Raw genomic sequence first — 26455 nt, 5'->3', positions numbered from 1 at the left:
CCATGGCATGTCCTCTACAGAACACTATATGGACATAAGTGGTGTTTCATTTAGGAGAAGTGAGTTGTTCAAGGCAGGATGGGACACAGATTTGACACAGCCACCCACTCCAGGGAAGGGAGGGAGAATATAGCAAGGAAGAGAACCCTGTTTTCCCTGACAGCATAAGCCTAAGACAAATGTCTGGATGTGGGAGGCTCGTGAGGAGAGAGGGAAGAGGAGCAGGAAGGGAGAACCAATACAAGATAAGCTGTTGAGGTGGCCAGGACTCAATTCTTCCAGAATGTTCTATAGCTTTATGTAATATCCCTCAGAGCTGTCTGAGGAGAGGCAGGCAGGAAGTCTTTCCCCCAGCTTCTTTTGTTGCACATGTGGCTATGATCACGGATTCCTGCATACTCGGGGGCTGTACATGAAGACATCCCAGCTGTCATGCTGCGGGATTCTGTGGCAAGGAAAAGGTCTGAGGACATGGGCTGTAAGTAAGGCACTGTCTGATTACTTGTATCAGAACAGGGTTGATTGGGGCTGTGAGCATCTGCTGTGGCACCGAAATGTGAAACACTGATATATTTTTTTAAAGTAGTTTCCCATTGTGGTTCAAGAGCACAAGATATTCATGCCCTTTGACCCATTAATTTCCCTCGGAATATACATCCTGAAGAAACACTGGAGTTGGAGACAAATAGTTGTCATGAAAATATTCATGGGAAGTTATTTATGAAGGCATAAAAATTGGAAACAATCCAAGTATATAACAATGGGAGAAGATACTAGTAAGTTGTGATTCACTCAGGAAATCAAATGTTAGGCAGATATGACAATTATGTTTACAATTAGTAAAGTAATGTAGCAAAATGGGGGTTCACAAAACTGCATTTTAAAAGATGTGGAGCAGCATGCATTTGTCTTTAAAACACCAGACAGAAAAAGGAAAGATCAGAAAGTCAGTGTCAGATCTTCGGTGAGCCCAGTTTGGCGTGGGTGACAGACTGGGGTGAATACTTTCCTTTCTCTTAATCCTAATGTTTCCTAAGTTGAACACATATCTTAACAAGAAAGAATAATAGATTTCTTTTTAAAATGCACACTATAAATCTCCCTGTGAATTATTGAGACTATAAAGTGTTTCTAAAACTAACAAAATTAAGGTGATAAATATAGGCTACAGGAACACAGGTACATTGACACATTGCTAAGGGCACTGTAAATTACTTCCCTCTTTCCGGGGAGCAATCTCCCAGTATGTAACAAGCACTAAGGAATCGCTGCCACCCTTTGACCTGGTAATTCCACATAGAAATATGTCCCCATGGAAATAGCTACAAGGAAAAGTGGAGTGTTCAAAGGCAGTCATCACAGTGCCATTTATAATCATGAAAAATTGGGCACCATCTAGATACCCAATCATAAAAATGAAATATAAATCCTGAACCTGACAGGTATGCGGGCTGTGTCGATATGTGGACATGTTTATGTGAACAGCTGGAATGGAAAATGCTGAGCACTGGGTATTACACACACACACTGGTGATAAATCTGGGAAAACACACTGATTTATGTGCGGCTGGAAGAGGACATGGAAAGAGGGCAGGGGAGAGAGGGGGTGGTGATGTCTCAGTTTCTGGAAAGTTAATTTCCTACATTTTAAAAAAGCTGCTTTCTATAAAGCTGGGCCATATCTGGGAGTTCCAGGCCAAAGGACCCCTGGGGGGGAAAAATAGACCTCTCAGACCCACTTTCCATGGACGAAGAAGATCAGCGGCATCATGAGGTGGAACTGGAAGTCACAGGCAAGGTACCAAGTCCAGCCATTGCACTGGGGGGACAAAAAGGTAAATGTGATTCCTCCCCTCCAGGTACCCGGGCTGTTCAGTGTCTGCTGTGCAACCTATGAGGGAGAGTTGAACAGGTGGATCGGGCAGCATCCCTGAGAAGAGGAAACTGAAACTAGATGTCTTCCAACCAAGCCTGACAGGTTTCCAGGAGATTCAGACATATTTCTCTCTTGTTTATAAAAGGACCAATATAGCCTGGGTCCTAGAGTAGCCATGGGAACTGACTGGGGTCATGATACGGGAATGTAGGAGGCGTTCGTCCTTAGGTTTAGCTGGAATTCCAAGAGGCCATCAGGGTTCTCTCCCTTGCCTGGTTCCCACTCCCAACTTAAGGTGGAAAAATTCAATTCTTCTGAAAGCCAATCCTTGCCTCACACTCAGAATTCCCAGTAGAACCAACATGGATTCCTGATCAAAGCCACAGGGGCCCACCCACTCTCCATGCTTGTGGTAAATGGAGCCAGCCATTGTTGACAAGTTTTATGCCAATTAAGTAGATACCTAGGGGCAATTTTCCTGTCACTTGGGTCCCAGGGCCCAAGGGAGCCCAAACTTCCTCAATAGAGAGGGAAGCTTTGTCCACAGTTAAAGAGACACTTTTGCCATGAATAAGTAGGAATGGTCAGGTTTGGCGACCATGGCACCTAGGTTTCCAAAACTCTATGGTAGGCTCCCAGTCAGAGGGGGAACTAGCTCCTGTCCTTGTCCATGATTTCTATAATGGCCCAAGCTAGTCTGCATGCAGGAAGATGCCCCTACCTGTCTCCTGGGACCCTATCACGTAAACACCCTCATCCACAACGGGTGCCCCGTCAAAGCTGCTGGGCTTTGGCTGTGGTTATAGGCAAGAATTAGAGAGCTGGCACACATGCCAGCCCATAGGAGGAACTAAGGTCATGACTGAGACATGGCTCCCTCATTTTCTTTCACCTCAAGTTCATTACTGTCCTGGTTGGATTTTTATTATTATTTTCACTATTGCTGTTGCCTTTTGTTATTGTTTTGTCAACTTGATGCAAGCCAGCATTTTCTTGGAAGAGACGAACGTAAGCTGAGAAAATGCCTCCTTCATACCGGCCTCTAGGCAAGTCTGTGGGAACAGTTTCTCCATTAATGACTGGCGTGGGAGGGCCCAGCCACACTGTGGGTGGTGCCACCCCTGGGCAGGTGGTCCTGGGTTGTATAAGAAAGCAGGCTGAGCAAGATATGGTGAGCAACCAAGCCTCCATACTCTCTACTTTAGTTTCTGCCTTGAGATCCTGCTCTGACTTCTCTCAGAGGTGAACTGTGACCCAGGATGTCTAAGCTGAACAAATTCTTTCCTTCCCAGGTTGTTTTTGGTCCTGGTGTTTTATCACACCAACAGAAAGCAAACTGGAACAGTTATGAAATTTTGGGGGCGATTCATGTAAGGCATAGAGCTTACAGTTCTGATCAAGTTCTGTCCTGTCTGGCTTGAGACTGATTTAGGGTGCACCAAGGTGAGCGGTGCATAAGCTTCCGGTGTGAAGACAAAACCTCTCCTTCCTGGTGTGGTGACCTGGGCTGGTTGAGGAACAAGGGCGGAGCGAGGAAGCTGCCCTGAGATGCAAGTAATCCAGCCCTCATTAGCATCACTGCGCCCCTTTCTTGCTTTATAACAAGGACCCCTACATCAGCTGGTGCCGTTCCCCCAGAACCCATGAAGATGAGCGTTAGGCTGGCCCTTGGGAAATCAACCAGACCATGTGACTGGGACACCCTGTGTCCACCCACGCGTCTTTGCAAAAACAGCTCTTGGGTACTCACAGCGTTCTGAACAGACACGAAGTTATTCAGCAACAGCAGATTTGTCCACCAAACTTGCCGGCAGTTATCCCCGTGGAACTGGGCCACTTCCCAGACAGGTCCCCAGGGTATGAAAGAGAAGAGTCCAACCAGCAAGCACACCGAGTACAGGTGGAGAAGCTGCAACCTGGCAGAGAGATATTGGGGGGGGGGGGGGAGAAGATGACGCCAAAGGGGATGCTTTAAGGAACCTAAAGACACTGGCGGGCAGCCTCAAGGGCCTACAGTCTTGCTGAACTACCCATCATGTGCTGCCACAGAGGCAAAAGCACTGCTGCTGGCTATCGCTATTTATGTTACCTCTGAAACGGAAGCTGTTTAGGAATCCCTAAGACTCGAGATGATCCTGTCAGGTAGCTCTATCATCCCATATCTCAAATTATAGCCCAGGGGAGTCAGGATGACCCATCCACAGCCACTCATTCGTAAGATGGGTAGCAGTTCATTTTCTTCCCTTGTGCCTCATGAGACAGAAACTTATTTCCTCCCTCCTTTCCTTCTCTTCCTCTCTTCCTTCTTTGCTTTACGCCTTTTATCTTTCTAAGCAGGATTTGTCACAGCTACAAATTGAAGATGAATACACAGGGTCCAGGACTGGGTATGTGGCTCCATTGGTAGAATCCTTTTCTAGAATGTGCAAAGCCCTGGAGTGTGATCCCTAGCATGACGTAAGCTGGACATGTTGGTACATGGCTATAACCCCACAACTCAGGAGGTGGAGGGCTAGCAGCAAGCCTCTGCTCCACACCTAGTGAACAGGCCTGTTGTCCTACCTTCCTTGCAATAGCAGCACCCTTCATACAGAGAGTACCCCGCGAGCATTTAAGGAACTACTGAGCAATGTCACCGAGGAAAAGCAGGTATCCATGTCCCAGGTCTGCTCAGCTACACTTGTCTTGGTGCCAGTCTCCCTAAGGCCTGCGGCCTGGAGACTGCCATGTTTGCCATCTGACTGAGGCCCCTGCAGCTGCTCCAGCAATTCTGACTCCAACCTGCCTGGATTCCTGGATTCTGTCCCAGCCGTCCATCTCCTCCTCTCTCTGATCAGGTATCAGCCCCATACCACTCCGAAGCAGGGCTTATGAGCAGTACTTTGGGAGAGCACACACCACCCCCACCGACCCTGGCTCTAGCATCTCCACTGCTCAGGGCAACCCCTCCAGAGGAGGATGTTAAAATGAAGTCTCCAAGCCAGTAGGGCCACAGCAGGGGGTGAGGTTGAGGCTCTGGGTGAATGCGTGGGACACTTGCATTACATAGGCGGGGGGGGGGGGGGGGGTGGGAGGGTGGAGGGGGGGGACAGGACCAGAAAGGCAAGTTCTAGCTCTGCCTAAATCATTCACAGGCACATCTCACTTTTTCCTGCTTCCTCCCCTGTACAGAGAGAACTATGACGGCTGCCTCCTATGATCCTTGGGGAATCCTGTGATGAAAATAAGACAGTAGGGTAAGGAGAATTAAAGATCTTAGCCTGTGTCATGGAAGTGTGAGAGACAGGCATGTGCGTATCTGGTGCGTAGGATGGTAAATAGGAAAAAAATCATACAAGTACCAACTCCATTTGCAGGGATTCGCCCCATAAACCTGCCCAATCAGATCCACCCAATCATACCTGCCCATCCAAGTTCACAACTATATATATATATATATATATATATATATATATATATATATATATATATATATATATATATCGCCTTCTAATGTAAGAAAGCAAAAACCTTTTTTTTTTTAAAGCAAAAATCTTGGAAATTTCCTTCATATATATTAGTGGGGCCAATTTAAATACACAGGATATAGCCAGGTGGTGGTGGCAGCGACATCACACACCTTTGATCCCAGCACTCGGGAGACAGAGGCAGCTGGGTCTCTGTAAGTTCGAGGCCAACCTGGTCTACAGAGTGAGTTCCAGGACAGCCAAGGCTACAAAGAGAAACCCTGTCTCAAGTAAAAAACAAATACACAATGGTACACACATATATATAACCAGTGGTGTGGGTTCTGCCAATCAAGAATATGCCGGGCTGTGACATTAAATGATAAAAACACATGCAGAACAGGGTAGTGTCTAGGTCAACCAAGCCACGCCCTCTGCACCCCCAGGTCTAGTCCATCTTCATCCTCTCTGACCTCACCCCCTCTGCTCTCCCTGCTCCTCCCCCAACCCCCACACCCCACCTGCCAGCAAAGAGCTTTGGGGCTCTTCAACTTTCACAGCTGCTCCAACCACACTCTATCTCAGGGTGTTCGCACTCTGTTACCCCAAATGGATTGCTCTTTACTTATAGCATTTTCTTTGTGTGGAACATTCCTTCTCTTCTTTCAAGGCGCTGGACAAAAGTAGCATTCTCTGCCTCTCCCTCAGGAGGTGGACCCACCCCACTTCTGTCTAAGTCCTTGTGTTCTGGCTCTCAGATCGCTCATCTGTTCTGCATTTATTCGCACACTGCACTTCGGTGTTAGGTTATTTATTATGCATCTCTATTCACTAGGATGTAGCCTTCCACTGGATGGAGCTTATTGGGTTAATAAAATGCTGACTCTTCAAAGCTTAGAACCATGTCTCATACACAGTGGCCTGCGATGAATTAATAGTAAAGCCGTCTTAGCCATTTTATCCTCTGCCCTCCCCCCTGCCACCCCCCCCCCCCCCCGCTTATGTAGCCCAGACTGGCCTCAAATTTGCTAGAAAGTTAAGACTAGCCTTGAGCTCCTAATCCCCCATCTTCCACCTCCCAAGTGCTGGGGTTACAAGTGTGCCCTAACATGCCCAGCCTATTGTCTGTCCTCTTGAAGGGATAAATCCTAACTGAATAGGAACAATGAGTTCTGAGTCTATGAATACTAACATCCCAGTGGTAGTGGTGGGGGAAAGACTGTTCTGTCTCTGGGGATCTTAGAAAGGGCACGGCCAGAATGTGGTACCCACCTCCAGTTCTCAATAGAGTGTTGGCCCAAGTTGGGCTCATTCTCTTCCTCGCTCTGACTCAAATCCCCACTCTTCCAGAGTTGCCGGTCTCAGTAATGCCACTGTATCTGCCACATTGTTCAGGTTGGGAAATTCACCTGCCTTTGAGTTCCCTGTCCTTGCTCCCACTGCCAATGGCCAGGTTGGGTTCCATACTTCATCTTGCCCACAAGCCACCACTCCCACCCAGTGCCCTTGTGCCCCCTCCCTCCACACACACACTTTGGCTCCCTCTGCCTGAAAAACAAAACAACAACAACAACAGCAACAAAACATTCTCCCATTTTTCGAGTCTTTCTATTCCAAAACAAGGTTTGCAGATTAGCCTACCACGCTACTGGTTTCCTTGCCCTCCCCATCCCCACCCCCACCCCCCAACTAAGCTGTTCTGGACCTCTGGCCTGCGTGACAAGCCCTCCATTCCAGCAAACCTCAGACAGGACAGGTTCCTTAACCCATGCCTCATACCCAAAAGACACGGAAATCCTGTATTTCCCCCTGCGTCTGGGTCGGGCTACATTGATAAAGCTCAGAAGAAACCACAAAACCACATTGAAAAGAAGCAGTGCCAATCACTCTTAGCTCCCCCTGTCCCCCCACCCCCTGCCTCTTTCCTAAGTTACAGAGAGAAAAGCAGAAGAGGCTTAGGTAACAGCAAGAATAGAAAACTAGTGATGATGCTTGTTGGGGGCTTACTGCACCTAATGCAACTTTGGGGGGGGGGGGGCAGGTTGCACGTAGCCCAAGCTCATCTTCAGCTCTCTATGTAGCTTAAGGTGACCTTAAACTTTCCTGTCCTCTTGACTTCTTCTCCATCGCGCCAGGACTATAGGCAGAAACTATCACACCAGATTTCTGTGGTGTTTGAGCCCGAACCCAGACCTTCAAGCATTTGAGGTGAGTACTCTGCCAACCGAGCTGCATCCCCAGCCCCTAATTTCATTTTATAGAAAAGAAAGCCTAAGTACAGAAAGGCTAAGACAGTCACATAGCTGGTGCACAGTTAGACCTGGACACAAGGCTGGCAGTGGAATTATGAAATCTGCTCCTGCCCACTCTGATGATAGTTTTAACTGTTTCATGGCAGTGCGATGATTGGCTTTAATATCAACTTGCTACAAATTAGAATCGCTTGAGTAAGGGACTGCCTTAACTGATGTGGGTTGATCCATCCCCGTGTAGGTGGCATCTCCTGGTAGCAGTCCAGACACAAGGGACATGCCAGAAGAAAGAGTATTTGCCTTTGGCTCACTTGGCCTTCCCTTTTGCTGCTGCATTGATTCACCCTGTTCCTGCTGCTGCTGCTGCTGATGATGCTGATGATGATGATTCCTTCACTAAGAGCAGAACCAACACTTCTAAGTTTCTGTCACAGACTAAGGACCAGTGGCTCTCAGATTCTCAGCACCAGTTTTGGACTGCTGAGATACAAGCCTTGTGGACTGAGAGCCACCTGATTCTCAGCCTTTCAACCTTTCAGGCTTGAGACAACTGTTGTTACTATTCCAATGAAAGCTGATTTAGTAAATTCTTTTGATATGTGACATATATTCATATATTTTATTGGTTCTGTTTCCCTCGGGAGCCCTGGCTATCCAGTGTGGTATAGTAAGATGGACTTAGAATAGGAATACAGGGATATGGGTTCTGGCTCTGTACACCCATGCCTGAGAAAGTGTGAAAGTGGAAAGGGCTGAAGTCTCCATTCCCTTTAATTCCAGCTCTTTCATTACGTCACTGCCATCACTATTCTGTAGTCTAAACCTATCAGAAGTCTTCTGCTTCAACCAACTGCACATTGCTTAATAAAGAAGCACGGCCACGACCCACACCCCACCCAGCACCGTTCCTCGCCTGGTGTTATTTTTATCTTCACACTGGTACTCTGACTTCCAGGATCACTTGCAGCTACAGCCACTCTCCTGCAGAATATAGATCCCATGGATAGACATTTATGGAACTCTACTTCCAGCCAGCTAAGAATGAGTTTGCCATCACTGAAGTTGAACTGGTTTTTGGTTGGTTGTTGTTTGGTTTTGGTTTTGGGAACTGTTGTTGTTGTTTGTTTTGGGGTTCTTTTGTTGTTGTTGTTTTGGTTTGGTTTGGTTTGGTTTGGTTAGGTTTGATTTTTCAAGACAGGGTTTCTCTGTGTAGTCTTGGCTGTCCTAGACTCACTTTGTAGACCGGGATGGCCTCGAACTTGCAGCAATCCTCCTGCCTCTGCCTCCCTAGTGCTGGGATTAAAGGCATGCACCACCACACCCAGTGAAGTTGAACTGTTTTAAGCCAGCTAAATCCAAACATGCTTAAGGAAGAAAACCATTTATTTCAGATTATGGCTAAAAACAAACAAACAGATAAAAATCCCTCTTTCCAACCAAGGTTAAACATTGAGAAACATCTATTTCATAGCAGTTATGAACTAAAAAAAAAAAAAAAAAAAAAAAAAATCCTTGAATAAACCTACCTTGTAAAGCGTTTGAGAAAGTATCTGAGAATGACTTTAGGGGTTATTCCTGCACTGGTGTTGTGCTGCATCTTTAAAAATGATCTTGCACTTAGCCAACCACTGAGAGAGAGAGAAGAGTAGTCACAAGAGTTACTTAGCTACAGTATAGCTCATCAGTGAGTTGCTGCAGCCATCTTAGTCAGGACAGGCTAAGTGATGCTTCAGTGACAAGGAAACACCCCCCACCCCACCCCCACCCGTGACCTTAAAGCAGCAGTCTTTGTGTCTTTGTTTTGTTTTACATTGGTTCTGCCTTTCTCATGCAACATATTCAGAGCCTGTTGGCCAAGACTCAGTGTCTTCCTCATTATGGGTGAATGGGAAGACAAGTGCTCACAAATGCCCACAGGCCTGAACAAGAGAGCTTTGGAGGGTTCTAGCCTAAGGGGACACGTGAAAGCTGTTGGCCTAAGGGCTCAAAGGTTTCAAAAATGCAGCACAGTGGCACCCGACCAAGTATTACTTGTTGATTGCAGCTAGAAATGTGGTCCATCCATAGGGCTGAGCTCCTGGGGCAGCGGTTCTCACGCTGTGGATCTCAACTCATTTAGGGGTGTTTGTGGAATGATCCTTTCACAGGGGTCACATATCAGATATCCTGCATGTCGGATATTTACATTATTGTTCATAACAATAGCAAAGCTAGAATGATGAAGTAGCAATGAAATAGTTTTAAGATTTGGGGGGTCACCACAACATGACGAACTGTACTAAAGGGTCACAGCATTTGGGAAGGTTGAGAACCAGTGGCCTGAAGGATGGAGGGTCAGACTAACTAATATTTGACTAACAACACTGATAGCTGTTATGCTGTGAATTCTTTCTCTTGCTCTCTGTCTCTCTCTGTGTGTCTCTCTCTCTGTCTTTCTCTGTCTGGTTGGCTGTCTGTCTGTCTCTCTCTCTCTCTCTGTGTTTGTGCATTCACTGTTTCTCTTTGTGTCCTCTGTTTCTCTCTCTCTCTCTCTCTCTCTCTCTCTCTCTCTCTCTCTCTCTCTCTCTCTCTCTCTCTCTCTGTGTGTGTGTGTGTGTGTGTATGTGTATGTATGTGTGTCTGTCTGTCTGTCTGTCTCTGTCCTCTTTATCTATCTCTGTCTGTCTGTCTGTCTCTCTGGTAGTATGGTTCATACACGTTAGTATGCAAGTACACGTGCCCATGCCACTCATGCAGAAGTCAGGGGAAGGACAGCAGTGTCTTCCTCTGTCACTATCCTCCTTACTGCCTTGGGAAGAGTCCCCCACTGAACTAGAAGGCAACTTTTGTGGGTGGACTGGCTGGCTAGTGAGCTCCCTTCTCTGCCCTACAATTCTGGGGTTACAGGTGCATGCAGTCACGCCCAGATCTTTGCATGAATGCTACAGATTTGAACTCAGCCCCTCGTGCTTGCACAGCAAGCACTTTTCCACACAGAGCCATCTCCTCTGCCCTATTGGTCTATTGGAGTAATAAATACCATGAAGGACCCGCATTGCTACAGTCCCACATTGTTTTCAGTATGCTTTCCCTAACGAGACAGCTCCAGATCTCCAATCATACCCAACTACTTCTCAGTGAACATTTGTTGAGTGAATAAGCAAACAGATGGATGTTTGAATCCTACCAGGAGAAAGAGGAGACGTTATTATTCCTGTTTTTCCACACAATGAAAGAGGCTCAGATCACTAGCCAGGCTGCTCAGGAGCACAGAATTCCAAGCTGGGTGGTAGAGGCACACACCTTTAACTCCAGCACTCGGGAGACAGAGGCAGGCAGATCTCTGTGAGTTCCTGGGAAGCCTAGTCTACACAGATATTTCTAGGGTGGCCAAACTACACAAAGAGAACCTGTCTCAAAAAACAAAACAAAAGAACAACAAAAATCCCAGAATCGCAGTTTTGTTTCTTTGATTTTGAGGCACGGTTTCACATAGCCTCCAAGCACCTCAAACTCCTGATGTAGCTGAAGATGGCCTTGAATTTTTGACCCTTCTGTCTCTGCCTCTCAAGCACTGGTATTACAGGAAGACCACAGGATTCCTAACTGGCACATTCTTGTGTTGAGTTCACCATCCAAATGTGCAGCTTTGAATTCTAGCTTGGTGGTGAGCGTGTCTGTGTCCCTTGATCTTTAGGCATTTAGCCCACTGATCCTCATGGGAGTTCCTCTGCGGAGCAAATGTGTTCTCTGTTGCCCAGCAAGAATGCCTGTGTTGGGCCTTACTTGGAAGGGATCCTGGTGGGTTGGGGAATGCCTCTTAGACTTCCTTTGAAAAGCAGCAAGTCGGATTCCTTATAATAGGAACCAAATGCATAAAGACATCAAAACGAAGGCGCAGAGAGCTGGAAGTAGGGCAGCCAAGTCTGATTCTGGCCTCCTCTTAATCTCAGGAAAGGATGAGCCTGGGCCGTCCTTTCTTCTCAGGGTGGCTGGCACTGACCACCAGCCCTCACTAAGCAGAGCCTGGGTCTTGCTCCATGTGTGGGCATGTACTGTTTAGCCCACATGGAAGGGGCACGAGGGAGAGGAAAAACAGACTGTGGTTCCAGAGTCCTGAGTGGCTGGAGGAAAGGAAAGTCATGCAGCACAGATTAGTACGAAGCCAGCCCAAGAGGTACGAAAGGATTCCTGAACAGTGCTCCACAGCTCTCTCAGGGTCACTGGAACCCTGATTCTCCTGTGTAAATTTCAGTGATCGGATGGCTAAGACATGGAACAAACGGCAGGCTGGACACCCCTCTTCCAAACTGTGTGGACCCCAGTGTGGTTTGGCATTTAGAAACGTTTGTGTGCGTCCAATGAGATGTTGGGGATGAGACCGAAGTCTAAGAACACGTTAATCTGTTTCATACACCGCTGCGCACACAGCCTGGAGAAAACTGAAGATGGTATTTTTGGCACACCTGTGTTTTGTCTGGGACCTATTGCCTGTGCAATTTTCCACTTATGGTATTTTTGTTAGCAACTTAAAAAGCTACAGGTTTTGAAGTATTTTGGTTTTCAGGTTTCTAGGGATCCTCAATTTGTCTTAAGTTCTGATTCTGATCTTAATAGTATGCGAGGAGGGCAAATTATTTTTGTCTCTGGACCTTGAATTTATTATCTGTAAAAATGAGGCTGATACTCCATTGCTCAATAGTAAATGCAGAAGATAGAAGACGGAGAGATAGCTCAGCAGACAGGAGAAGTAACTGTTCTTCCAGAGGACCCAGGTTCAATTTCCGGCACCCATGTGGCAGCATACTAGTTCCAAGAGATCTGATGGCCTCTTCTGCCCTCCTTGGGCACAAGGCACAAATATGGTACATAAATATACATGCAGGCAAAACACCCATAAACACAAAACTTTTTAAAATAAGTTTTAGAGTAAATGTACAGGGCTGGAGAAATGGCTTGGTGGTTAAGAGCACTGGCTGCACTCCCAGAGGACCTAGGTTCAATTCCCAGCACCCACAGGGCAGCTCACAGCTGTCTGTAACTCTAGTTCCAGGGAACCTAACACCCTCTTCTGGCTTCCCTGGGGACCAGGCACATGTGTGGTTGCACAGACACATATGCAGGCAAAAAATAAATAAATAAATAAACCTTGCACATAAAAATTAAATAAATAAAATGTGTATGGTATGTGTGTGTGTTGTGTGTGGTGTATGTTTTGCATGTGGCATATGTTATGTGTATGTCGTATATATGGTATCTGTGTGGTATGTGTTTATGTGTGGTGTACATGTGTGTGTGTGGTATATGTATGTAAATGTCTGTGGCACATATGTGGTGTGGCATGTGTGATGTGTGTGTGTGTGTGTGTTGCAGATGCTCATGTACAAGCCAGTGTGTCCATCCCCTGTTTGACTTCTAATATGGCTAGAGGAGATTCGAACTCAGATCATTATGCTTGCCGAGCAAGCACTGGTTCCCAGGGATCTCTCTCCTAGTGGGACACATGGACACGAACGTCATATACAATGTAAATTTGAAATGAAAGACTGGAGCTGGAGAGATGGCTCAGTGGTTAAGAGCACTGCCTGCTCTTCCAAAGGACCCAGCTTCAATTCCCAGCACCTACATGGCAGCTCACAACTGTCTATAACTACAAGATCTGACACCCTCACACCAGCACACATAAATTAAATAAAATACTTTTTAAAAATTAAAAAAGGAAATGAAAGACTATGGGAACCACCTGAAGTAATCAAATAAAATAAAAAACTAGAGATTAAAAAAAGGCAATCACAGACTGATGATGAAAAACGGAAACAAATAGCACAAACAGACATGTCTTTCTACAGTTCTGACCTGTGTCAGGGTCTTTGTACAGCTCTGACCTGTGTCAGCATCTGGGCACGTTCAATGCCTCTGCTCTCCTCAGCTCCTGACACTCAGGCTTGCCCTGTGCTCCTCAGACCCAAGTGGTCATCAGGGTACATCTGGGGGGCTCATGACAACCCAGACTGCTAGCTCTGCACATCCAGGGAGAGGCCCGCGAGCCCGGATCACCAGCAACTGTCCAGTAACAAGTGGCTCAGTGTCAACCAGCATGGATTTGCAGATGCTATCTCCCTCTGCTTGCGGCATCCCAGGACATTGAGTATTTGCAACCCTGGCTTCTTTGTAAACTCAGTTGTGTTATGTAAATATGTTTTTGTCCTAATCCCAAGTGTGGATTTTAGTTTGATCTTTAGCTTGTCCCACACCGGTTACTTGTCTCGTGAGGGGCATGGCTTTTGCCAGCTGGTAATGAATGGCTTTCCTAGTGCAGCATGGGGAGGGACATGGTCAAGGGCTCTGAAGATATACATAAGAGCACAGAGAGGGGGGGATGGCATGTGGTGTTGGTGTGTGGCCATGGAGCAGTTTGAGGAGACAAGAGACAGAAGATGTCATGGTTTGGAACAGACAGCCGGAGAGAAACGCTTCAGGGCTCAACAGCTTGGACGTGCCTGCTGGCTGTGTCTGCTGTTGACAGAGATGGGTATAGCCCAAAAGAACCCAACTGACCCTAAACAGCTGGGAGAAGTAAGGGGGCCCCTTCTTCCCACTAACCTTCCTCCTACGCTGGGTTGGGAGGTTGGAAGGGAGTTGAGTCCTAAACACCCCAAATAAAGTAGAGTTTAAAAGAAGAATCTTACATCAAACTCTTATTAGTTTTAAGAATGTAGGAAATTGAAAAGGAGATTGGGATAAGTTAAAGGAGTGTGACTGACATCCTTCACACTGTTTTCTTCACATTTTGCTGGAGTGAGAATTGGAAATTTTAGTATGAGTCCACACCACTTTCCAGAGCCTGAGGACCACTGAAATGCATGATTTTAATAAATAAAATCAACTTGGGTGGGCTGTCGAGATAGCTTAGCAGAGTAATGACTTACTACCAGCCTAGTGATCTGAGTTCAAACCCTGCAACCCACATGGTGAAAAGAAAAATAACTCCTGCAAGCTGTCCTCTAACCAGCACACATTTGGCACATGCAGACACACGCACACACACACACACACAAAATAAACAAACAAACAAACAAACAAACAAATAAGTGTAATGAGAGCTGGAGAGATGGCTCTGCCATAAAAGCTAGGCTCACAACCAAAACTAAAAATACTTTTAAAAATCAACTTTTATAAAAAGCCCATTTCTCAGCACCATCCTAACTCATCTATGAAACTGAAGATACCACAGAGAGGAGCCTGTGGCAACAGCACTGTCTAGTACAGTGGTCCTCAACCTTCCTAATGCTACGACCCTTTAATACAGTCCCTCATATTGTGGAGACCCCCAACCATCAAATTATTTCATTGCTACTTCATAACTGTCATTTTGCTACTATTATGGATGTAGAGTAAATGTCGGTTATGCAGGATATCTGACAGGCGACGCCCGAAAGGGCTTGCGACCTACCTGCTGAGACCTGCTGATCTAGACATAAACAGAAGATGATTGCCTTCCCACAGGAAGGTGAGACTCACAACCCTCCCCAACACCCACACATCCTTTAACTGCAGAGACCACACTGCAACCTCATCACCTGATCAGGAAAAATGTGTCCACTCCGAGATAGAATGGGCCGCTCCGAGAGTAGAGGTACAGCGGGTTCCTGGGCACTCTGGCTTTCCACTCAAGCACATTATCTGTAACAGACACATTTAAAAGAAAAGAGAGAAAAGCAATGTCTTTTAGTTTAGCTGAAGGAAGCCAAAGGACTTCTCTTTGAGAAAAATTAAGACGCGTACTTTTAACTTCCGTTTGTCTGTAAGAACAAAGCCAGGGATGAATTTACAGTAGGGGGTGAGGGTGGTGACTGAGGCCCCCATCACTCAGGCTGTGTGCTTTGTACTCATAAGATGCCTCTGGGACTCTCACAGAATTGGGACAGGTGCCCATCACCCAGAGGCTCCCTGGAACTGCCCTCAGTGCCTGGCCTTTAGTTCCGCATCACCTGCTTGGTCCTCTGCTGAGAGATGACCTTGGTCACTGAATGGAAGACATTGAATTATGGATGTGAGATTTCAGAGAGTGGCAATGAGCAATGGTCCAGAAATGGTGACGTACTGTGGGTACTCCACATTTGGTTTTATACTTGCCTAGTCTTTCAGAATGAGGGGAAAGCTATTTCCTGTCTTCCTTAGTTGACAGAGGAACACACAATATCAAGACATCCCCTGGGTACCTGATTTCTACCCAGTGGGGTAGCAGTGAAAGAAGCCACTAATTGCATCCTTGGGAACATTGGCATTGGAGGTCACATGCCATGGCAAGTCTCAGCATGACTCTAGAACAGGTTGGCTGTTTGTGAGACAGCTGTCAAGGCTCCCATCCCACGGCCCACTGCTAGCCCACATAGAAGGAGCTCTCTTTCCCATGGATGCTGGAGAGGAAGTTCGTCAGCTCCCCATACCCAAAGATAGCCAAGCGGTCATCTGACTGGTGTGTCCCGAGACAATCCAGAGGAGGCTCAGGACACGGATCCCATTCAGTGTCTGGCAGGTGCTTCCTGGCAGCTCTGGAGTGCAGATGGCTGGCATGTTCTTCTGCCAAGAAAAGCACTGCAGAACTCCATCCACGGCTCCTAGAAACCCTGAGCAAGAGTGGAACTATTACCAATCCTCATGAAAGCCAGACATATCTACATACCACCCTAATGTGAACCAAGCTCATGCAGAGACCTCGGACTCTGGCTCAAAACCTGGACTGCTCGTCTCAGGCTTCCGCAGGCCTATTTCTGGGCTCCTCTCATACCTGGCCTTTGAACCTTGACTCCCCTCACCAGTCTTGAACTGACATTGGTATCCCACAATGCTTTGTGTTGCCCAAGTTCAGGCACCATAGATGCCAACCCCTGACTCCAGACTGCTTTCCAAAGATCAGGAAAAAGTGAAACACCTGTGAGGCCACTGAATCCAGAGAACTGGCTTTTCACTTGAAACAGCATCTTGGTCCTGCACCAAGGACTCTCATTTTGTGCTAATGTCTCCAATGCAGGTCAGGTGCAGGCATTAGAAGGGAAGAGGTGGTATGTCAAGTCATACTCTGAAAGTTGCTCCTTAAGGTTAGATCCTCCTGGCTCTCTAAGTCTGCCTTGTAACCCTTGGCAAGTGAATTAACTTCTCTGTCTGTGCTCCAATTTCCATATCTGCAAACTAAGAGTCTAGGTAGATCATGTAACCGTAGGACATTGTGAACAACAAATGAAATAATGTTATAAGTCACTCTGAATAGAGACCACCCAATAGTAAGCATTTACAAGATCATCTCTGAGATTATCCGTATTTTTCATTTTAAGAATGGCTAATCTGAGCCGGGCGTGGTGGCGCACGCCTTTAATCCCAGCACTCGGGAGGCAGAAGCAGGCGGATCGCTGTGAGTTCGAGGCCAGCCTGGTCTACAAAGTGAGTCCAGGATGGCCAAGGCTACACAGAGAAACCCTGTCTCGAAAAACTAAAACAAAACAAAAAAAAGAATGGCTAATCTTGCCGACTTAATTTATATCTTGGTGTTATTTTATTGTTGTTGTTATCTTTAGAGTGGTTTTTTTTTTTCTTTAGACAGTGTAATTATGAAGCCCAGAATGACCTTGAATATATGATAGCCCTCCTGTCTCAATCTCCCAAGTGCTGGGATGAAAGGGATATGGATACACACACAGTATATAATCGAACCCAAGAGCCAATCAAATAAACAGAACTGGAACACAGGACTCTCCAAGGTCCAAGCCAGCTCTGAGAGGATCACATTCTCCTGGGCAAACCCAAAGCATCGTGGGTGCAGATGCATCCTTACACAATTAAAATGTAGTCACGAAGTCAGTGGTTTTAAGTTCAATTTCCTGGCATCCTGAGATTCAGGAAGTCAATCTGAGTTTCCCTGTGATGGTCCCCCTGCCACAGTCATGGCACCCGCTATTTCATCTAGAGAAACTGCTACAATCCATAGCTATTTAATTCACAAACAATTTCGTGCACCTCTGCTCCCACGTATGGCCTCTTCCAAACAGCAGGACAGGTCCACTCAACAGGAAGCTGTACTGACCATACAACAGTTATCAAAATGCTAAAGAATCAGGAATCCAAACTATGGACTCCAGCCTTCTAAAAGATGCATTGGTCTTACATTGCTTTGTTTTTCAGGGGAATGTCAAAGTGGGGAAGGAAAAGCAATGAGTGCATCATGATCTGTACTTCCTAACATTCAAGGACATACTTTGTCTCTGATAGTATTAAATACAAAAGGAAAAAGTTGCTATGGCAATGGAACACAGACTGGCCATTTTGAAACCAAAGTAAAAAGCAACTGCCAATAAAATCCATGCAGATCAGAAGAAATCTCAGTTTGGGGGAGAAACTTAAAGGCCCACACTGATGCCTGACACCGTAAACATGCATCTGCTTTAAGTGTGAGATGGGTCTCAAGCATGGGCCTCTGTGATCCAGCCTGGCATTGTTGAAAGCAATGGAGATGTGTTGCCTATGGGCTCACTACACTCCAACAGAAGCCTCTGGAACATAGCTGGGCCTGCTGCTTGGTCAGCAAGATCAGGGCCTCCCAGCAGTAGGTCTTAGCACAGCCCTACATTTCCTCACTTCCTGCTAGAATATCGTGACTGAGGGAAAAGATAAATTTAAGAGGCGAGCACATACTATTTCATCGAACTCTGTCAACCTTATCCCATGTTGTCTCTTATTTCATATATGTGGAAGCTGAGGTTCATAGAGATCATTAAAGCTAACCAAGGTCCAGGTTAGCAGTCAAGGCAGATTTGATGAAGAATGGCTAAGCACCTCCTTTTTCTATCATGCTGAACTTGAACCTGTCTACAGGGCACCCAGGTGCAGATACATCACATCACATCACAAGAGGTCGCTGGAGGCTTCTGGGACCTGGGCAAGCCCATCAGTACTGTGCTTAAAATGTGATGGGGGATATAATATATTCAACAGAGCAGGCTGTGAAGATACCGAAGGGCAGCAGGGACAGACCCATGTCCCCTGCCAGGCAGATTTGCATTCCATTCTGCATAGGAACTGGTCCCCAAAACTCTAAGCCTGCCAAGTGCCTCTCAGCATATTTCTGTCTTTTATTGTGCTTTTGATGTTGGGGTTTTAAGTTACTGTCAATGCTGATTTTGTGTAAAATTCAAATAAGAACAGAGAAAAACCATTGCTGTGCTTCCCACGTGGGACATACTCCTTGAAGCTACTTAATTACATATTCATATTTTCCCTGCCAACTCCCTGAGATATTTAAGGTTTTGAGTTTTGTTATTTTTTTAAAATTCTCTCTCAAGTAAGAAAAGACAAATGTAAAGACCTGAGGGGAATTTATTACTTCATATCAATAAAAGACATTTGTATAAATAGGCAATTTTTGAATGACATGCAAATGATAGGTAGCTAATAGATATAGATTAATAGGTGATAATAGCAATCTATCGATGTTTTTCCCTTCCATATAGGAAGGTGGAAATGAAGCCAATATTTTTTTTTTCCTAGATAGAGTTGCGCTACCTAGTTCTGGCTGGCTTCAAAACCACAGAAGATTCTCCTGCCTCTGCCTCTGCCTCTTAAGTGTTAGGATTAAAGGTATGTGCGACCATAGCCCTTGAAACTAACATTCTTAATCTTTCACCAAAGCATAACACAATGGGTCTCACTGGAATCATCAGTTTTGCTACCTTGAGCCGTTCTCTGTTTCCAACTCAGATCCACTGACTAGCTTCGCTTGCACATTCACCCCCCACCACTGGCTTCAGTTGTATATGTAACTGTAGTACTGAAAATAGCCATGATCATAGAATGTGTCCCTAGAACAGTAATGACAGTGAATCCCTTAACTCTCTACGGACCCAGGCTCTGGTCAGCACAAAAGCACACTAGATCTTTGTTACCGTGCATAAAGCATCATTGTCAGGGCATTCGCCTCGCCTCAGCACCCGGATGGTAAACAAAGACTGAATTGTAAACACTGCAGATCTAGTCTCTGCTGGCATTTAGAAGCTGCTGGGTATTCGCTAGAATCCAAACCGGAGGAGCTCTTTTCCAACCACAGACTTCTTTAGGTCACTTCTCTGGGGTGGTCTCCGTTTTAAAATGCTTACTTTTCCCTCTGCTCAGGCATCCTGGTGGGGAGAGCTGAGCTTGGCAGTTGGTCTGTGGGCTCCTGTTTCTTTGCCCATTGCTCTGCATGTTTCTCAAAGGCAGACTCTCACAAGCTGTAGGAGGAGCCCCACGTGCAGAGGATGGCCTGAGGTCCAAGCCCCAGCCCCTGGCCACCATGTAAACAGTTCCAGTTACAGGAAGGACAAGGCCCAGCAAGGTGATAAACCTGCAGAGAGAAGACACCTGGCCAGACCTTCACATAAACACCACAGATGCAGAGAAAACAACCTCGTGAAAAGCAAGTCATCAAGTGGACATGGCAGTGTTCCTGGAAGCCCAGCATGCTGGAGGCTGAGTCAGGAGGCTTCTGAGTTCAAGGCTAACTGATGTTCATAGAAACACTGTGTCTCAAAAACAAAACAAAACAAAAAAGCAAAAGCATAAACAAAGCAAACAAACAAAAAATAACAACAAGAAAAACACCTAAATTTTACATAGGAAATACTTAATAACTTAAGAATGGGGCTGAAGAAATAGTTCATTGGGTAAGAATGCTTACTGATCTTACAGAGGGAAGACCCAGGTTGAGTTTTCCCAGTACCCACCCACTATGCATGGCCCTCAATCTCCTGTAACTCCAGTGCCAGGTGATCTAACTAACAGCCTCTTCTGACTTCCATGGGCACCTGCACACATGTGGTCCACATAATCTCCCACAGACACACACATAACACATACATTTAAAAATACATCTTAAAATTTTTTCTAAGAAAGAGCTGGAGAGATGGCTCAGAGGTTAAGAGCACTGGCTGTTCCTCCAAAGGTCCTGAGTTCAATTCCCAGCAACCACATGGTGGCTCACAACCATCAATAATGTGATCTGGTGTCCTCTTCTGGCACGCAGGCAAAACACTCTATACATAATAAATAAACAAATAAGTAAATATTTTTTAAGATTCTAAAAAAAAAGTAATGGGGTGAATCATAACAGAAAGATTAAGGAATTTCACTATCAGCTTAGAAAATTATCATAAGCATCACTTCTCAGCATTTGGCAAAGAAGAAGTGAAAATTATTATAAACAAACAAAGCCAAAGCACTGAGAAAAACATTTGTAGCTGTATGTCTAAGGGTGCACAGCCCGTATAAAGATGATTGGGGGAAAAAAAAACAAGAAAGTTTCAACCCCCCCCCCCCCACACACACACACAAAAGAGAGTAGAAGTTTCACAAAAGAAAAATACAAGTAACAGATAACTCAGGGGGAAAAAAGTCCTCCTCACCAATTTTTTTTTAAAGACATAATTTGAACAAATGTATTCACCAGGGGACAGGCCCCGCTTCCAATCAGAGAGAGCAATTTCCAGCTCAGGGATGATTGGTCATGGATGCATTTTCTGGTGGTCCTGGACCCCCCTCAAGTTTGGGCCTGGTCTGTCTTCCCTGGAGTGCTTTCCTCGTGTAGTGGTGATCTCCCTGTATTTCAGTCAGCATAGGATGCTGCAACAGAACGACATGGGCTGCTTGCTAATGAACAATAGTCCTTGATTCTTTACCATTCTGGAAGCTGGGGGTTTCCAAGTCAAGTCACCAGAAGACTTGGGTTTGGAAAGGGCCAGTTTTCTAGTTGCTGGCACCTTATAGATGACCTCACATGGTAAAAGGAAGGAGTGAGGGACCCCTCTATGTCCCTTTAAGAAGACACTAATCTCATTTGTAAGGGTGGTGCATGATGGCGTGGTTACCTACTCAATGCCCTACCTGATTCTATCACATTCAGGTTTAAGTTTCAATGTTGGAATATTGGGGAGACACAGACATTCAGATCACTGAACTTCGAAGCCAGCCGTCACAGGCCAGGCATCATTCTCGGAGAGTTAAATTCAACCCCAAATGAGCTGGTGAGAAGTGCCGATACTGGCACAACGCCTAGCCGGATTTCACAGCTGTGCATACTTACAGACACACAGAAGCAAGCGTGTCCAGCCTCAACACCCCAGCAGCACATCTGGCCACACTTTCACGAGATGAGGAGGAAGAGTTTCTTGTAAAGAGGGAGAGGGAAGGTGCCAAGAATGAGGTATTTCTGAACTGCAGAACATCTACCAAGAGAGAAGAAGAGGCCACGTTACAGGTTGAGACTTTTCCTATCATCCCAACACAGAGCTGCCATTTTAATGTGCATTGGCTTTCTAAGTCTGACAACATTTAAAAATTGTATCTGTACTGAACACGCACAGACTTTATGGCTATAGAATAACTATGCACACAGCCTTTATATTAGGTATCATAAATAAGCTAGAGATGATTAATAGTGGATAGGAGGATTCTGCACATTCTATGAAAACACCGTGAAATTTCATATAAAGACTTGAGCATCTGTGGATTTCAGTCTCCTGGGGGGTCTTGGAGCCAATCTACCATGAATACCAAAGACCAAACTTATCTGCTTTATGAATAGAGGGGAAAACAATAGAACAAAGATGCCAAAGAGGGTAGAGACATATCAGGGATTAAAAGTGAATACAACTACTCTTCTAAAGGACCAGAGTTCAGTTCCCTGCGTTTGGACCAAACAGCTCACAACCTCCCATAAGTCCAGCTCTAGGGAATATGACAGTCTCATCTGCCCACCACGGGCACCTGTGTACACACATACACACATACACACACACACCTTTAAAAAATGCTAATGCTTAAAATATAAAAAGATGCTGAAAGCCACATAAGTAGGCACTTGGCCCAGATAGAAATGGATCAGTCTTCTGAACTCTTAGTCTGTTGGTCTCTCACATCCCTTCTGGCACACAGCCCTGGGAATGCTAAATCTTAAAGGTGCTGGTACAGACTCAAGTCTGTTTGAGAGCAAGCCTCTACAAGAGAGACAAAAATATGCAATCGAAGACGGTATAACATGGTGGGAGCCAGGCACTCTGGGATGGGCACCATCCAAAACAGAGGCTTGGAAACAACAGCTTAGGACCCAGCTGATAAACACCTGGAAGAATCAATATGTCAAGATCTGACTGGTGAGACTGGTGTTCTGTCTCAAATGTCAGTGAGCCTCGGGTGACCCAGAAGGCCTGAGAAAGAAGAACTCTCTGGACCCCTCCCTGGAGGCTTCTGAGCTGGACGTCTGGAAGCTATCTAGGATCTGCACTCTGCAATTTCCAAGTACCACACCCAGAACCACAACCTGGGCACTTTCCAGGCCTTGGCAAGCACTGGGGAAGCATGGGTTCATATAATGACAATACCAATCATTAACAGCCACAAACGCTACAGTTCATTAAGTGCCTGCTAGACATGAGGCGGAAGTCCATCACTATCTGTAACTTTTTAGCAACCTATAAAAAGTGTTCCCAGGCAGGGCATGGTGGCGCATGCCTTTAATCCCAGCACTCGGGAGGCAGAGGCAGGCAGATCACTGTGAGTTCAAGGCCAGCCTGATCTACAAGGTGAGTCTAGGGCAGCCAAGGCTACACAGAGAAACCCTGTCTTGAAAAAAAATGAGGAAAAAAATAAGTGTTCGCCTTATCTTGCACACAGGAGAATTTCTCATATATGACTTCATCAAATTGAACATACTGGCTAAGAATACAGAATCATCAGAAAGAAACTTGTGGCTAAGTCACTGTTGCTAAGATAACCTATCTTCTCAGTCAGCACAGGAGGTCATGAGGGAGCTGAGGGAAAACCAATCAGCTTGGCTATTTTAACAGGCCAGGCTGTTCAAAATCACCAACCATCAAAGAGGACAGTTCACACCGATAGTAAAGACTGGCGAACCTTGGCGTCAGCCAGTTCAGATCTCAGTGCTCTTGGCTCCTGCCAAACGGATAATATGAGTATCATAAAATGTTACAAAATTTCTCAAGGACAGACTTAGAGTGAGCCCTCGAGAATCAAAATGTGTTCTCCTTGTTGTCTCTGGCAGATAAAATATTATTGGTTTAGTGTTAAGCAGACTATTAAAACCAACTTTTTCTTTGTCAGTTTTGGGAACCATGCAGGGTCCAGCTGGATTTATCAAATACATTAGGTGAATCCAGTGTCCTAGATTAAGTGACAATGAACCACCATTGTCAACTCTCTGTCACATTTAAGGGAGCTCAAATAATCAAGCCAAACCAGAAAGTCAATATTGGGTAATATTCTGACTCCCCACCCCCAGAAAAGATTCAAATCCTGATAACTGTAGATGTAACATTATTAGGAAACACCATCTTCTCAGAAGTAACCAACTTACAATGAGGTCATACAAGGTTAGAGTGAGCCCTAAATCCAATATAGGTGGTGAAAGAGAGAGACCCATTGGGAAGAATCCCACATGCCAATGGAAGTAATGAGTACAAGGCAATGATGCTTAGTGTATCTAAGGAAATGCTGTAGCTAATGCTGTGCTCCAAGGAAAACTAGTGTGTTGACCAGCCAAGGAGAAGTGCTATGTCTACAAGCTATGGAGAAGTAGTGTGTCTATGTGCCAAGAAGGAAGTTAAGGAGAAGGGATTTGTCTACTCGCTGAGGAATAATAAAATCTTTACAGAACAAGGAGACTTGGTGTGTCTACAAGCCAAGGACATATGAGTATCTACAAGCGAAGGAGGCACTGTGTATCTACATCTCAAGGAGGCATGGTGTGTCTACAGGTCAAAGAAACATGGTTTGTCTACAAGCCAAGGGGGCAATGTATATCTATAAGCCAATGAGCATCAAGAGCTGCTGACAGCCCCCAAAGGCTAAGAGAGAGGCATATACTAGACTCTGCTAGATGACTCAAGAGCAATCAACCTCAGCTACACTTTGATTTCAGATGTCTACTGTTCAGAACTATGAGAAAATTACTTTTTCTTGTTTTATGTCATCTGAGATACCATAGTCTGACTGAGTCTTGTGATAGAAGCCTTGAGAAATGAATATAATAAGGCATTTGCACTGGATTTTATAATTTTTATATCTAAGTTTGAGCTGGAGAATCAGTTCTCAACCTCTGGGTCATGACCCCTTGGTGGGGGTGTTGAATGATCCATTCACAGGACTCACCTAAGACTACTGGAAAACACAAATATTTACATTATAATTCTTAACAGTAGCAAAATTACAGTTATGAAGTAGCAACTAAATTAATTTTATGGTTGGGGGTCACCACAACACGAGAAAATATTTTAAAGGGTCACAGCATTAGGAAGATTGAGAACCACTGGTCTAGTCTGCACACCTGGGATGACATAATTTTATCCTCAGGAAGCTACACGCATTCATTGCTTTTCTCATTACTATGACCAAACACCTGATAAATAAAACCCAGGGCAGGAAGGATTGATTTTGGCTCCTGGCTTGATCCTGTGCCCTCCTAGCAGGAAATTCCCTGAGGTGCGGAGCGGCTCTCGGCTGTGACACAAGGAGCATGCGCAGCTTGCTCACATCTCTGTGGACCAATACTGGCGTTCTCCTTACTGTCTCCTTTCCCTCTTTTATCCAGCCTACACCCTGAGCCCTTGGGCTAGAGCCACACACATGTCGTCTTCCTGTAATCTTCTCTAGACACGCCCTCACAGACACTAGAATCACTCCTAGGCGATTCTAAATCCAGTCACGCTAGTGATGATAAAGGTCAACCGCCACATCACGTCTGTTAGTTGGAATGCTCCAACATCCTTGGAAACCACTGTGCACCCCGGCCTCCAGGCTCCGGCTTCTGCCTCTGTCCTGCTCCAATGAGCAGCACCTGTGCCAACGGCGGCCACCTGGCATGACTGAACTGCTCGGTCCACATCTGGAGGAGAGATGTTAGCAACTTTAAAAAAAAAAAAAAAAAGCTTTAAGAAATATCTGACTAATCCTTTCCAGATGGGGGAAATGGTCCCCTGGGCAAAAACACTCTGATCTCAAGCCCTACTTCTGTTGCCTCTGGGCCAAAGCCGGAGAAAGGCTGTGCTGTCCAACGCTAATTTCCCCCGAGCAGCGCCCCACCTCAGCTCCGCTCCCCCTAACCTGGGCCTGTTCCAGTTTCTCAGGAAGCACATGCCTCTCTCTGCCTCTCTGAGAATGAGTATCTCAAAGATTCTTTTTATCAGCAGCAGTGACAGCCAACACTTCACTTCACTTGGTCAGTTCTGGCTAACCAGGTTAGTGTAAGCCAGAAAAATCAGAGTCACTGATAGATTGCTTAAGAAAGACAACTCGTTCAACTTGGGGCCTTGGTTACTGACCTGAAACGCTAATTGTATAGTAGCCGCCCACATGTTTTTTGTTTTTGTGATATTCATCACTTATCTATAAAGAACCAATTTTTTACTTTAAGTGTGTGTGTGTGTGTGTCTGTGTGTGTGTGTGTATCTGGTAGTACAGGGGCTAGCACCAGGATTTCACATATGCTGAGAAAACACCAGACCACTGAGATAGGTCACATGCCCTTTTTTTGTTCTTGCTTTTGCTACAGAAATGTCCTGCTATGTAGCTTAAGTTATCTTCCAACTTGCTCGGTAGCCCATGACCTCAGGCTCATGACACCCCTCCCCTGTCTTCTGGAGTGCTGGGGTTGCAGGCGTATGTCAACACACCTGGCCTTTGTTTATTTGCTTGCATGTATGTTTGTGGCTTTTTGTTTTGTTTGTTTGTTTGTCTTTAAACAGCACATGACACACTAGGCTAGACAGATAATGTACCCAAAGCTGTGGCTGTCATTATAAACTTAGAGGACAATTTAAAGTTACCAGGAATAGTTGCACTACTGACACTTTGAAGAACTCTGT

General features: G+C 45.6%; 1 protein-coding gene across 1 annotated transcript in view; it reads right to left on the bottom strand.

Moving 5' to 3' along the window:
* LOC127204451 (O-acyltransferase like protein-like) overlaps nucleotides 1-26455 on the bottom strand; it is a 46950-nt gene that overhangs the window by 8210 nt on the left and 12285 nt on the right. The window contains exons 4-10 of the mRNA XM_051163464.1: nucleotides 21661-21802; nucleotides 19700-19926; nucleotides 16004-16183; nucleotides 15134-15236; nucleotides 9101-9202; nucleotides 3627-3792; nucleotides 1740-1819 (exon numbers count right to left, since the gene is read on the bottom strand). Of these exons, the coding sequence (XP_051019421.1) occupies nucleotides 1740-1819; nucleotides 3627-3792; nucleotides 9101-9202; nucleotides 15134-15236; nucleotides 16004-16183; nucleotides 19700-19926; nucleotides 21661-21802 (1000 nt within the window). The remainder of the gene's footprint in view (nucleotides 1-1739; nucleotides 1820-3626; nucleotides 3793-9100; nucleotides 9203-15133; nucleotides 15237-16003; nucleotides 16184-19699; nucleotides 19927-21660; nucleotides 21803-26455) is intronic.

The sequence above is a fragment of the Acomys russatus genome, chromosome 20 (genome assembly GCF_903995435.1).
Source record: "Acomys russatus chromosome 20, mAcoRus1.1, whole genome shotgun sequence".
Classification (NCBI taxonomy): domain Eukaryota; kingdom Metazoa; phylum Chordata; class Mammalia; order Rodentia; family Muridae; genus Acomys; species Acomys russatus.
Note: the sequence above shows the minus strand (reverse complement) of the source record. Positions and strands in the feature narration are given on the sequence as shown.